The sequence below is a fragment of the Erigeron canadensis genome, chromosome 8, assembly GCF_010389155.1.
Source record: "Erigeron canadensis isolate Cc75 chromosome 8, C_canadensis_v1, whole genome shotgun sequence".
NCBI classification, from domain to species: Eukaryota; Viridiplantae; Streptophyta; class Magnoliopsida; order Asterales; family Asteraceae; genus Erigeron; species Erigeron canadensis.
Genome location: NC_057768.1, coordinates 46,143,557 through 46,155,894, shown reverse-complemented (window position 1 = coordinate 46,155,894; position 12,338 = coordinate 46,143,557). Strand labels below are relative to the sequence as shown.

Genomic DNA, 12,338 nt, shown 5'->3' with positions numbered 1-12,338 from the left:
CCCCTTTATTATACAGGTAATATAAGATGAGGTTAGCAAAGAGCAAGTTACATAGTTTAATAAAATATTGTTACATTTTGGAACATATATTCTTTATACTAATCATGTATGATATAAATCTTTTAAACATAACACTCAATTTAGTTGAAAAAAATTAACAAAGTAAATTAAAATGAAATAGGAAAGATCTGATGTTAATTGAAAGGACATAAAATTTGCGTAGGAAATTTTTTGTAAATTGAAGTAGGTATCTAATACGAATATTATTATTAATTTAATTAAAAATCACTAAAGAGTTATAAACATTGTCAAACACTTTTTGGTCAACAAATAATTAAGAAACATCTTTTACATTAACAAAAATAAGCCGCTTTTAATAAAATATAATAAGAAGATATATTCCAAAACTAAGTCAAACATGTCACGTGTCATTAAAATCTTGCGCCAAATATCGTTTTAAAAAATATACAATTTTGTTTTAGTTTATTGGTAGATATAGTAAAGCACACTTAAGGCTGGATTACTAAATCTAATGTGACAATCAGTTAAGATGTCAACGTCGATTTATACACACAATCGCCTATGTCATGTGTGTATTTTTTGTATATACGGTTTACAAGATCTTTATTGGATATTTTGCGGGTAATATTATATTTGTTGTCAGTGGGATCACTCGGTTTTCTTTCCTTCTATATATATCAGTTATCACTCATTCTGTTTTTATTTACAATCAAGTTAATATTTCATTTTTATTTCTCTATCATTATAATTCTACAACAAGTGGAATTAAATCATTCTTTATCAATATTTCTACCCATCAGTTGCGGTGAGGTTGAATCGCACCTTTTATTAGATAATTTGATAAACAATTTTTTGGTTATTGTTTGTACAATTTGATCAAAAGGTTATTATACATACCTTGTAAGAATTCAGTCCCAGTCCATTTGCAGCAAAGTTATATTCAGAAGAGCTCCCATCAGGAGTATAGCATGCTTTGAAGTTAAAAAGGTGGAAGTATGCTATGAATAGTGAAATGGAGGCTCTTATTAAGAATGATAAATGGGAGAAGTGTAGTCTTCCAACAAGAAAGAATCTAGTGGGTTGCAGGTGGATTTATACCATCAAATATAAACCAGACAGGGATGTAGAAAGATACAAAGCAAGGCTTGTTGCCAAATGATACACTCAGACATATGGCATTAACTATTCAGAAACTTTTTCCCCGGTTACAAAGTTAGATAGACTAAGGGTTCTTTTCTCAATAGCAGCAAATCCGGATTGGTCTCTTCATCAGTTTGATGTGAAGAATGCTTTTTTACATGGAGAATTAAAAGAAGAAGTATATATGGAAGCTCCTCCAGGTTTTTCTCATAATTTTAAAAATGGGGAAGTTTGTAAGTTGAAAAAGTCATTGTATGGATTAAAGTAGTCACCTAGAGCTTGGTTTGGAAGGTTCACTCTAGCTATGAAGAAGTATAGATATCAACAAAGTAATTCGGACCACACGTTGTTTCCTCGTCATAGACGGAATCTAGTGGCATGTCTAATTATTTATGTTGATGACATGATTATCACAAGAAATGATGAAAAAAAGATCAAGCAACTAAAATCAGCTTTGTTTGCAGAATTTGAAATGAAAGATTTGGGAGATCTGAAGTATTTTCTTGGAATAGAAGTTTCAAGGTCAAAACATGGAATTTTCATTTGTCAAAAGAAGTATATATTAGATCTTTTAGCTGAAACATAAATGATTGATTGCAAGCCAGCTGACACACCCATGGTCATCAATCAAAAGTTGTTTATGAAGACAGAAGCTAAAGCCATTGATAAAGATAGATATCAAAGGTTGGTGGGTAAGCTTATTTATTTGGCTCATACCCGTCCGGATATAGCATATGTTGTTGGACTGGTGAGTCAGTTTATGCACCAACTCAGGAAGATCATATGGATACAGTTTTGCGAATTATCAGGTATCTTAAAGGAACTTTAGGTCATGGGGTGTTATTTAAAGCTAATGGCCATCTCAAAATTCAGATATATACAAATGGTGATTGGGCAGGAGATAAAAATCGAAGGTTAACTCCTCGATATTTTTCAATGGTAGGTGATAATCTGGTTACATGGAAAAGTGAAAAACAAAAAGTTCTTTCCTTGTCAAGTGTTGAAGCCAAGTTTAGAGGTATAGCTAGAGGGTTAGCAGAAGCATTATGGTTGAGAAAACTTGTGTCTGAAATAGGTTTTGCTACAAAAGAAAGTATTCAAATCATGAGTGCCAATGAAGCTGCTATCCAGATACTAGAAATTCCAGTTCAGCATGATAGAACCAAACATGTGGAAGTTGATCGTCATTTTATAAAAGAAAAACTGGAGAGTAGATTTATCAAGTTACCTTTTATTAAATCTGAAGATCAACTTGCTGATATTCTAACCAAGGCAGTGGAAACATCATGTTTCACAAGTGTCTAAACAAGTTGAATTTCGGTAATCCCGCTATTCAACTTGAGGGGAGTGTTAGAATGTGGGATCAGAAAATCGTTCATCACTTGACTTGAAGCCCACACAATTAGAGTCGGACAGTCGGTCCGTAATTAGGTCGAGAATTAGCGTCGGTTTACAATTCTTTGTTTCCATAAATTGTTTTCCATTCTTGTATAAATAGAGGGCTTATGTAATCGATTAATAAATCAATGAAAACCTAAATTACTTGCATTTTTTTATTTGATCAGTTCGGTGACAATCTAATTCGTAAGTAAAGGTACCGTAGTAGATCTTTTTCTTTCTCCCTTGGATTAATTCCCGCATCATATCATCTCCTAATTCACCGCCAAGTTTATTTTTGTGGGAAGAACGCATGGATCTGGGGCATAATTGTAAAAAGAGAAAGAGTGATGATATAGAAGAAGGTTCTGCTGCTGCTGATATATTAGACTCCAAAAAAATAAAGAAAGAAAAACCCATTGATAGATTAAGCAGCTTACCAGATGATCTCATCCATAAAATCCTCTCTTTTGTTGGCATCGAAGATGCTGTCAGAACCATGGTTTTGTCATCTAGGTATAGATTTATCTGGACTGCTATGCCTTGCCTCGATTTCTCAACTCTGGAATGTCTTAGAAGGGCGCCGGACACGCTGGGGAAGTTTGTTAGACAGTTTCTTAAACGCCGAGATAGTCGAACAGACGTGTCTTCTCTGAAGCTCACTTTTCGTATCTGTGGAAAGGATAAAGAAGCATATGTCAGAAACCTTATGGATGCATTCTCCCACAAAATCCAACGACTCGAGGTTGTATGTTTGTTTGAGAATACTGTAGTTCCCCTCTCATTTTTCAGTTCCCCGTCTCTCAAACATCTCAGTTTGGAAACGAGGCCCAGGATATATATCCTCACACCCAAATCAACTTGGGAGCTCCCATCCTTAACAACATTGTATCTCAAAGATGTCAGATTCTGTAGTGATGACAAATTCGTTGTCCTTTTATCCAAGTGTCCAAACTTGAAGAATCTCACCATAGAAAGCTGCGAAACATATGAACGGAATAATAGTGGTTTGAGTATATGTCATCCTGGGCTATCTGATCTCACTCTTTATTTCCGACACTATCCTCGTGCAAACCTTGTTAATGTGGTTGCACCTCAACTCGAGAATCTCACTATCGCAGATAGATTCAGGGATACAAGGCATGAGATTTCTGCACCCAAGCTTGCCTCCTTGGCTTATGAAGGTTCCTATCCTCTGCTCCTTAATTCTACAGATGGTTTCCCTTGTTTGAAGGAGGCGCATATTCTTGTTTCCTGTCCCAATGCTCATCAAATTGTTTGTATGCTTCAACAGCTCCACACTGTCGAGTTCCTTAAACTTAACTTTGACATTATTGAGGTATATCTATTTATCTTCTTGTGCATCATCTTAAATAGTGTTATTTATCAGCACCAGAAGCAATGCTACTCTTTGTTATTACGTACATACTTTAGTATTCTAAAAGCAAATACAAATGATATATATAAAGGTAGAAGACGCATATTCAACTAAATGAATTAGCTTTCTAAATGTTTATAATACAATCAATACAATTAGTTAGACCAAATTGCAATCAAAAACCCATAATCAATTTAAAAATCAACTTCGATTTGGTTTGATTTTCTATCTTCATGTGCATCATCTTAATTAAATAGTGTTATCTACCAGCACCAGAAGGAATACTACTCTTTGTTATTACGTACGTACTCTAGTATTCTAAAGCAATACAAATACGATATATAAAGGTAGAAGACGCATATTGAGTGACGACACTTATAAAGTAACACCTCAAACAAATGAATTAGCTTTCTGAATGTTTATAATACAATCAAATGATCAATACAATTAGTTAAACCAAATTGCAATCAAAACCCATAATCAATTTAAAAATCGACTTTTATTTGGTTTGAATTCTGGTTTCTTTGACGTGAATCCAAATACTGAACACCCCCTACCTTTTACTTTTTACCATGAAATCATGCACTATAGTTTAATACCCCTGATGGCCGGGTTTATCATATGGCTAATTTGATGAAATGCTATCAACCAAACACTTTCAACCTGATAAATGTCATTCTATCATTCAGCTACCTATGATCAACCAAACACACGGCCGGTAGTTTTGTATGGCACACCTTCTCATTTACTCATATGCATCGTAAATGGGTCCATATGACTACTCGTTTATCAAAAAAGGTTAGTTTTGAGTAACCCTTTGACATGATTAACTAAATGAGTTAGACAGGGTTGAGATAGATGGTCGTGCCAACCCAAACCCATCATTTTGAAAGCGTTACGGCTGCAGTAGTTTCACACGCCAGCCACCCAAATTCCGCTATTAAATACTCTACCAACCACATTTTTGTTATTATATTTGTCTTTCCTGATCATGTCTCATAAATTATAACTTCTGAATCTCTTAGCAATCACTCCCCTGCAAATCTGAACATGTTATTATGAACGTTAATTACATAATCTGTGTTGTTTTGTACATCCTAAAATTTTTCACTTATAAAATATTTCTGCAGCCTCTTTCTTTATCAGTGGAACTAATCTCTCACCAACCTTCTGATAGGATCGATCACCACCAATCACCACAAAGACATAAGAAATCAACACACTACATGTTAGCCAACTAAAATGTAAACTATTAAATCAAACATAACACAAACACTTTTAGCGTGGAAAACCTCTCTCAACATAGAGGAAAAACCACGGGACCATCTGGCCACTTAAACTTTACTATAAGAATAATATTACAAGAATGGACGACGCATTTCAACACTCCTGAATACTCACTTATCTCGCTACTACACATGAAACTCCCTATTACAAGAATGCAGACACTCTCAACGCTCTTATCTCTTCTCGAAGCTTCTCATGTCACCACTCTGTTGATTAAAATAATAGAATTCACACCTTCGTTATTGAACAAACGAGACCACCACACCGAACGAACTCACACATATGTCCTTCCTTTTTCATAGCTTCTCATAGTGGAGGGAGCCCTCACATTTTGCTCAACATCACTTTTCCATTTGCCATGTCCTTATATTTTTTCTCTCATTCACTTTGTTTATATTTATATATAGATATACAAAGCTTCCTTCATAAGCTATGGGTCAACAAAGTCAAAAGTTAACCAAACTTCTTCAATAACCAAACACATTCAATTTGATAAAAGTCATTCTATCATTCGGCTACGGGCTACCTATCAACCAAACACACCGGCCGGTAGTTTTATATGGCACACCTTTTCATTTAATATGGCTCGTATACGGGTCAATATAATTACTCATTTGTTAAAAGGTTTAGTTTTGAGTAACTTTTTTGACATGCATGATTAACTAAATGGGTTAGATTTGGGTTGAGATAGATGATCATGCCAACCGAGAGTCCTAGACCCATCATTTCAAAAGAGGTACGATTGCGGTAGTTTCACACGCCCTCCAACCAAATTCCATTATTACAATATTATACTGTACCAACCACTCTCTTTTATTATATTTGTCTTTCATGATCATGTCTCATAAGTCATAACCTCTGAATCTCTGATCAATCACTCCCTTGCGAATCTGAACATGTTTTATTATGAATGTTAATTACATAAGCTAACTCCCTTGCGAATCTGAACATGTTTTATTATGAATGTTAATTACATAAGCTAACTCCCTTGCGAATCTGAACATGTTTTATTATGAATGTTAATTACATAAGCTATGTTGTATTGTACATCCTATAATTTTCGCTTGCAAAATATTCCGCAGCTTCTTTCTTCATCAGTGGAGCTAATCTCTCACCAACCTTCTCCATTTGTCAACTTAAAGAGTTTAACTATTTATCCAGAAAAGATTTCCCCTTGGGAGACAAAGGGTCCAAAAGGGAAAGTCGATTTATCTAGTGAAGTAAAAAGTTATTTTCTGGATAGCTCACCAGGGGCCACCTTCACAATGTTCTCCCGTGAGGTATGTAGACTACTACGCTTGGAAATATATATGTATGTATTCATATGCTTTATGCATAAGCTGGATGAGTGGTAAACACCCTAGCCTCTGGAAACAGAGGTCATGGGTTCAATCCTCATCCAATGCAAAGGTTGGAGGACCTTTTCTACCATTTAGGTAGAAAACTCGAAGCAGCCTCTCTACTTAGTTAGAGGTAAGGTCTGTCTACATCTTGACCTCCCCCATACACCGTCGAGGTATTGGGGCTCAAAACCCGCGGAAGGCGGCACTGAGCAGTTCTTTCTTTCTTTCTTTCATATGCTTTATGCATCCTACTTATTGCTCTAGCAAGATCAAAAAGACAATTTCGGCAAACCTTAATTAAGCGTAAGCTATGCTAAGTTTCAACCAAAGGTATATTAACTGTTATCTTCCGCCAAGCTTCAATCGATCTGTTGACATTTTTTCATTCATCACTGCTTTGTTTTGATCCTGTAAATATGATTGGAATACAGGAAGAAGGATGCATGGTAATTCCATTTTTTTAGTTTTGCCAAATTTGAGTCAGCTATGGTAAATTTGGAATAAAGTATTTCCTATTCAACATCTTACTGATCTTGAGTTCTACTTACCTAAAGTTTATATATTGACATCTGGTAGCCCTTTGTTTTGATAAATCAATATATGTATCCTATATATATATATATATATATAAAGTAAAAAACTCTCTGAGATTGTGCAGGAGGTGATAGCAGTGAGGGGCTTCGCATTAGCACGAAGGCTTATGGGCGAATTACAGGTGCTTCTAGAACAAGAGAAAGCTAGTACCAAGACCAAAAGGAAAGTACGAATGGATAGCGACAACGCAAAGATGCGTAGGAAAAGGAATGGAAAAGCAGAGACAAAGATGCAACTTCAAATTGGGGAAAACATCGCACTGATCAAGAGTTGTTCGAATAAATTGAATCTGCAGTCAAAGCAACAGAAAGCTCATCTCGTTATTTCCAAGTTAGATAGCATTGAAGGATTACTCAAAAAGCTGCATGCGACAAATCGTGCTATGATTGAACCATTTTTTAATAGTCTTTTCACTGAGGCTGTCATCGTCATGAGAAAAATGACAGAAGACATAAAGATCGAGTGTGATGAAAATCAAAAGCGTTTAATTGTCGGCTTTCATTAACTTGCTACAAGTACAACATCCAAACCGTTCTCTTAGCAAATTGTAAGTTACCAATTTCTCTTATACTCACGAGAAATATACTCAAAAATGTCAACTATTGGTCCCATTTTACCCTTTTATTTTATTTTCAGGCCTAATGCAATAAAGAGCACAGCGTAATATGTGTTTTGCTGTTTGAAGTTATATAATTCTAGCAGATGATGGCTCCAGTAGTAAAGCATTTATGTTTTTTGCTGCTATGATACACACTGATGACATTGATCATATATCATGTCTTGTGGCTTATATTTTATGATGCTCTTTTGCTATGTATTTTTACTATCTGAAATATCATATTATAAGATATTTTTAAACAATATACATGATATAGTAATGATGAATCCCCGACAAAGTGATTAGTGCCTGTGATATAATATGACGTTGGGACTCTTTTTGGTAAACTAGACGTATTGTTGGTTTTCATTCATAAATATGTGGTGCGTATGATAGGCAAATTTTGTTAAAAGTTGTTAGTTATATATGTTGTCCATTTCAGTTATTTTTAACTTTGGAAGATTAGTGAACTTGAGTTGAATCAGTGAAATATGTATTCAAATATGTGTATAAGGGCCGATCAAGATCTCTCAACCTTACCTATAAAATTGTTTTTAACTTTGGAAGATCTCATGTTGACTAGTTATAACATTGTTAAATGTAGTTGGTTGTCTATGTTATCCATTTTAGTTATTTGACACTTTTGGTTGTTTGTGCAAAAATGGGAAAATGATTCACTGGAAGGATTGAATTTTTTTGCTAGAACAAATTTTCAGATTTTGGTATATTTAGAATGATATTAGCTTCTGGGAAATGAGATTAGTCCCAAAAGTTGAAGAAACAGGTCGGCTGGCAACTTGGGTAAATGTGCAAAATTGGGCTTGGGGCAGTTGTTGAAGTGATGTACCTCTTTGTATATATTGGTTTTATAAAAACTAAAAGTAGGTATTGAATCCAAACACCCCCGTAAATACATCTATATCTTATACATGAGTATATTACCGTCGCTTCCATCTTTCTGGTAAAGACAACACCAAACCACTCTTTCAGTTTTGCAACAAAACTCCTCTCATGCTCATCACTAATACTCCTGTCAAACAAAAGCCTCCGAGAAAGCTTTTTCCTAAGAGATTCATTTGCACAAAGGTTAATGTTCACGATTTATAAAAGAAACTGATGTTCATCATAATCTAAGTTATTTACCAGCAGAAATCAACAAATACATCCTTAGCGCTAATGTATCGAAGCAGCTTCACAATCTGTAAATTCGTAAGAGGATTTAATGATAACTTTCTGATCTTATTAACAAACTGCTGTCATTACCACTTACCAGTAGAGGTAGTAACTTTGAGATAATCTACTGATGAATAAGTGATATTGGGCTTAAAATAAAAGATGGAAGTAACCCAAGGTATACTTTTTATCCATAAAACCTTGATTCAAAAGACTATATTTTGTCATAATATTCGACACTATAATATGTATGACAAGGAAAAAGGTATCTTGCTCAGCCCAACCTAAAAAATATCTGTTTTGACCCGAACCCACTGACATGTTATCCATCCCAATTATTTTGCCACCTCTAGTTATTAACATACCTCATCAAGCGTGTCCTCAATTGCTTCATCACTCAATTGCTCAGTTCCACCTTTTTTAAGAATTTTATCACTAAATTTGGCAAGTGATTCTGCACTTGAACTTCCAAATATACTCCTGTCGCAGAATATTTCAAATGCATCTTTGACCGCCTAGAAAAATAGCAAGAAAAGGTAAAGATTGATAAACGTACTAACATATTTATAAATGTGGATGAAGTTTATTGAATAGAGTAGTCGACAGACCTTGTGAAATGGGATCTGATTATCAAAACAATCAACTACAACCATGCACTTGTTATGTAAGTTGATCACTTTCCTGTAAAAAACCTGGAGAGAGCAGTTCTCCAAATAATTTACCATCATAATTCATTAACATGTTCTACAAGTCGTATATTTCGATTATACTTGCTTGTTCCTGCATTCCAGCCACATCTATCTTTTCTTTCTGTAATAAAGTATATCACAATTCAACAGATGTTCCTTTTATTTAGCTTTACTAAGTTTGTATATAATGTAGAAGATTGATAGACTAATTAAAGTGTAGGATGTACAAACCATCTTATTATTTGCAGCATCTTCTGCCTGGTTTACCAAGGCTGTGCCTTCAGCTGTAACATGCTGTAGTACAACACAATTTATTACATGCTGTAATTTTTTAATATATATATTAAAATTACAGGATCCAATGCATGGGGTATTGTTCTCAAAAGTTTATGCATCCTTGATAAGTCATCAACCTAGAAGAAAATAACCAAAGAAAATGTCACAACCAAGACATAATTCAAATAGTGGATGTTATTTAAAGAATAACTAGTTTGAGAACCCAGGCATTGCCCGGAAAAATAAGGATATGTAAAATTTGTGAAACTGTATATAAAAACGAACATAGATTACAAATACGTATCATAAAGTTAATAAAAGTAAAGACATAATATAAATTGAAGCAAAGGGATATTCAAAAGTTGACAATTTTGTTATAACAATGATATATTCACCGTTATACGTTGATTACCAAGAAATTAGTTACTACAATGTTTTAGTCAAATTTGTTAATTATATTATGTAGTCGACTCTAATAAAAGATTTGTGTCATATTATAAGTTGTTTTACTGGGCCGAAATGTTTTCATATTTTGGGCCAACAAAATATTAGGCTTAAAAACCCAAAAATTTGGATGACTCCGCAAAATGATAAAACTGAAAGTGTGTAGGCAGTCAAAGAAAAAGTAAGAAAAACAATAAAAAAAAAAAGTGTACGTGGGTTGCACGGAAACTCACGCACAGGTTTTAAATATATATAGCAAATGTATAAAATAGAGCATCGCACACCTTGTGATCCCTCAGCAGTGCATATATATCAGTCTCTTTTTTCTTGATTAATTCGGCAGAGCGAGCCGTTAACAGCTCATTTCGAACTTTCTGCAAAAAAAAATTATGATACAAAAGCAAAGCTGGAAAACAATATCCTTTCTTTTCTTTTTAATTCCAGATAGTGATTAAGCAAACCTCGAGCAGCTTTGTCTCAGTACTAGATTGAAGATAATGAGTAACTCTTTCCTTTTCCCTTTTTAAGCAAACTTCAGCCTGATTATTACAAAAAAAGAAGGTTAAGTTATTAATTTACTTTTCTAGAAAATCAAGATCAAAACAAAAGAGCAATTGAAATTTACTTGAAGCATATACTCTAGACAAGAATATTCTTCAATCCAATTTGAAGCTTTTCGTGAATAATACGCTGCTGTTTCTTCAAGCAAGGGAGCTTCAAAGTCGTTCTCATAACAACCCAGTAATCCAAAGTTCATTTCAACCACCAAGTCTAAGGTACTCTTCAGTATAGCTTGGTCTATTTGTTGGCCTTCACGCTCTTGATTAATCTGATAATAAAATTTAACAAATTGGCGTAATATGAAAGTAAGATGATTATGTGCGTTCTGATAAGATGAGAAAAGGCATACCAGTGCCATCACAGGACGCATCACATTCTTTTTCAAATTTCCGTAGACCTAATAAACATGTATCGGTCATCAATCATTGTTTTGATCACAAAAAACTTGTTAATGACTTATTAATAAATTATGTTGGATATACAACAACTTTTTTGTCTTAATTTAATAGCGAATCAACGAGCTATGGGTACAGTGAGGTGAACGAGTTAAGCAGAAAACTATCGTAAAGTCATGATATAGAAGTATAACATTTAAATAGACAATTACAATACCAGATCACGGAAAAGTTTGTAACCAGCCATTTCAACTGTCAGGACGTCTTTGTTTTTACAGGTGTAGTAGTGATCAAGATCGATGAGATCTCTAGAAAGCCGCTCCATCTTGATTTTATAATCTGACCATCTGCTCTGTAGCTCTTCGAGCAACAACTCATCACGCTTCTCTTGCAGAGATGGTAAAACCTGAATCAAATGGGTTAATTAGGTTTTGAATTCAACACTTTAAAAAATATATCAATATTGTTTAGTAAAGTAATACAATAATATATTCAAAATTACAAACAACGATATGATTTGCTTTACCGTTGATTCAAGATATACTTCCAATAACAACATATATTCTGTATACAGCCTTTCCGAGTGATCAAACTCTCCATTTTTTATCATGTCTTTGATCATTCTGGAACTTGGTTAAAGGATCCCAAAAAAATACAGAGCACAGGACATATCACTATAAAACCATAAACATTGTTGTTTTAATTTTGTGAAAAATTAAATAAAGAAGGATACGGGGCGAGAATTCCAAAATGTGGCTCCTGAGAGTCATATAAAATCTTCATTATGTTTGCCTCAATAAGGTCCCATCTTTTCCTAAAGTGTCTAATCCTTATCGGAACCTTCCTGAATTCACAAGTAAGATCAACCATACCCAAACAGCTTTAAGGAATGAGTTACCATCATCACATAAGCAATATGATAACTTTAAACACACAAAAAATAAGTCAATCGTGTTCAAGTTGCATTATCTACGCACCTTTTACTCACTAGAACATCATTGAATAAGTTCATATTATTAATCAAATTTAAGCATCAAACTACACATATTTAAATAGTCCAAA

At 34.1% G+C, this 12,338-nt stretch overlaps 2 protein-coding genes across 2 annotated transcripts; one reads left to right on the top strand and one right to left on the bottom strand.

Annotated features, from left to right (window-relative positions):
• Positions 1-2,851: 2,851 nt before the first annotated feature.
• LOC122610986 (putative F-box/LRR-repeat protein At5g02930) lies at positions 2,852-7,645 on the top strand. The gene is made up of 4 exons (XM_043783939.1): positions 2,852-3,877; positions 6,286-6,483; positions 6,978-6,992; positions 7,205-7,645. Exons 1-4 carry the CDS (start codon positions 2,852-2,854, stop codon positions 7,643-7,645), a joined length of 1,680 nt encoding a protein of 559 aa, XP_043639874.1.
• Positions 7,646-8,452: 807 nt separating this feature from the next.
• On the bottom strand, positions 8,453-12,338 carry LOC122578682 (cullin-1-like). The gene is made up of 14 exons (XM_043750701.1): positions 12,010-12,338; positions 11,803-11,899; positions 11,494-11,682; positions 11,231-11,278; positions 10,946-11,149; positions 10,782-10,859; positions 10,605-10,694; positions 9,954-10,013; positions 9,832-9,921; positions 9,686-9,712; positions 9,520-9,603; positions 9,277-9,426; positions 8,882-8,937; positions 8,453-8,801 (listed from the first exon to the last, which is right to left on the bottom strand). Exons 1-14 carry the CDS (start codon positions 12,144-12,146, stop codon positions 8,498-8,500), a joined length of 1,614 nt encoding a protein of 537 aa, XP_043606636.1. The 5' UTR covers positions 12,147-12,338; the 3' UTR covers positions 8,453-8,497.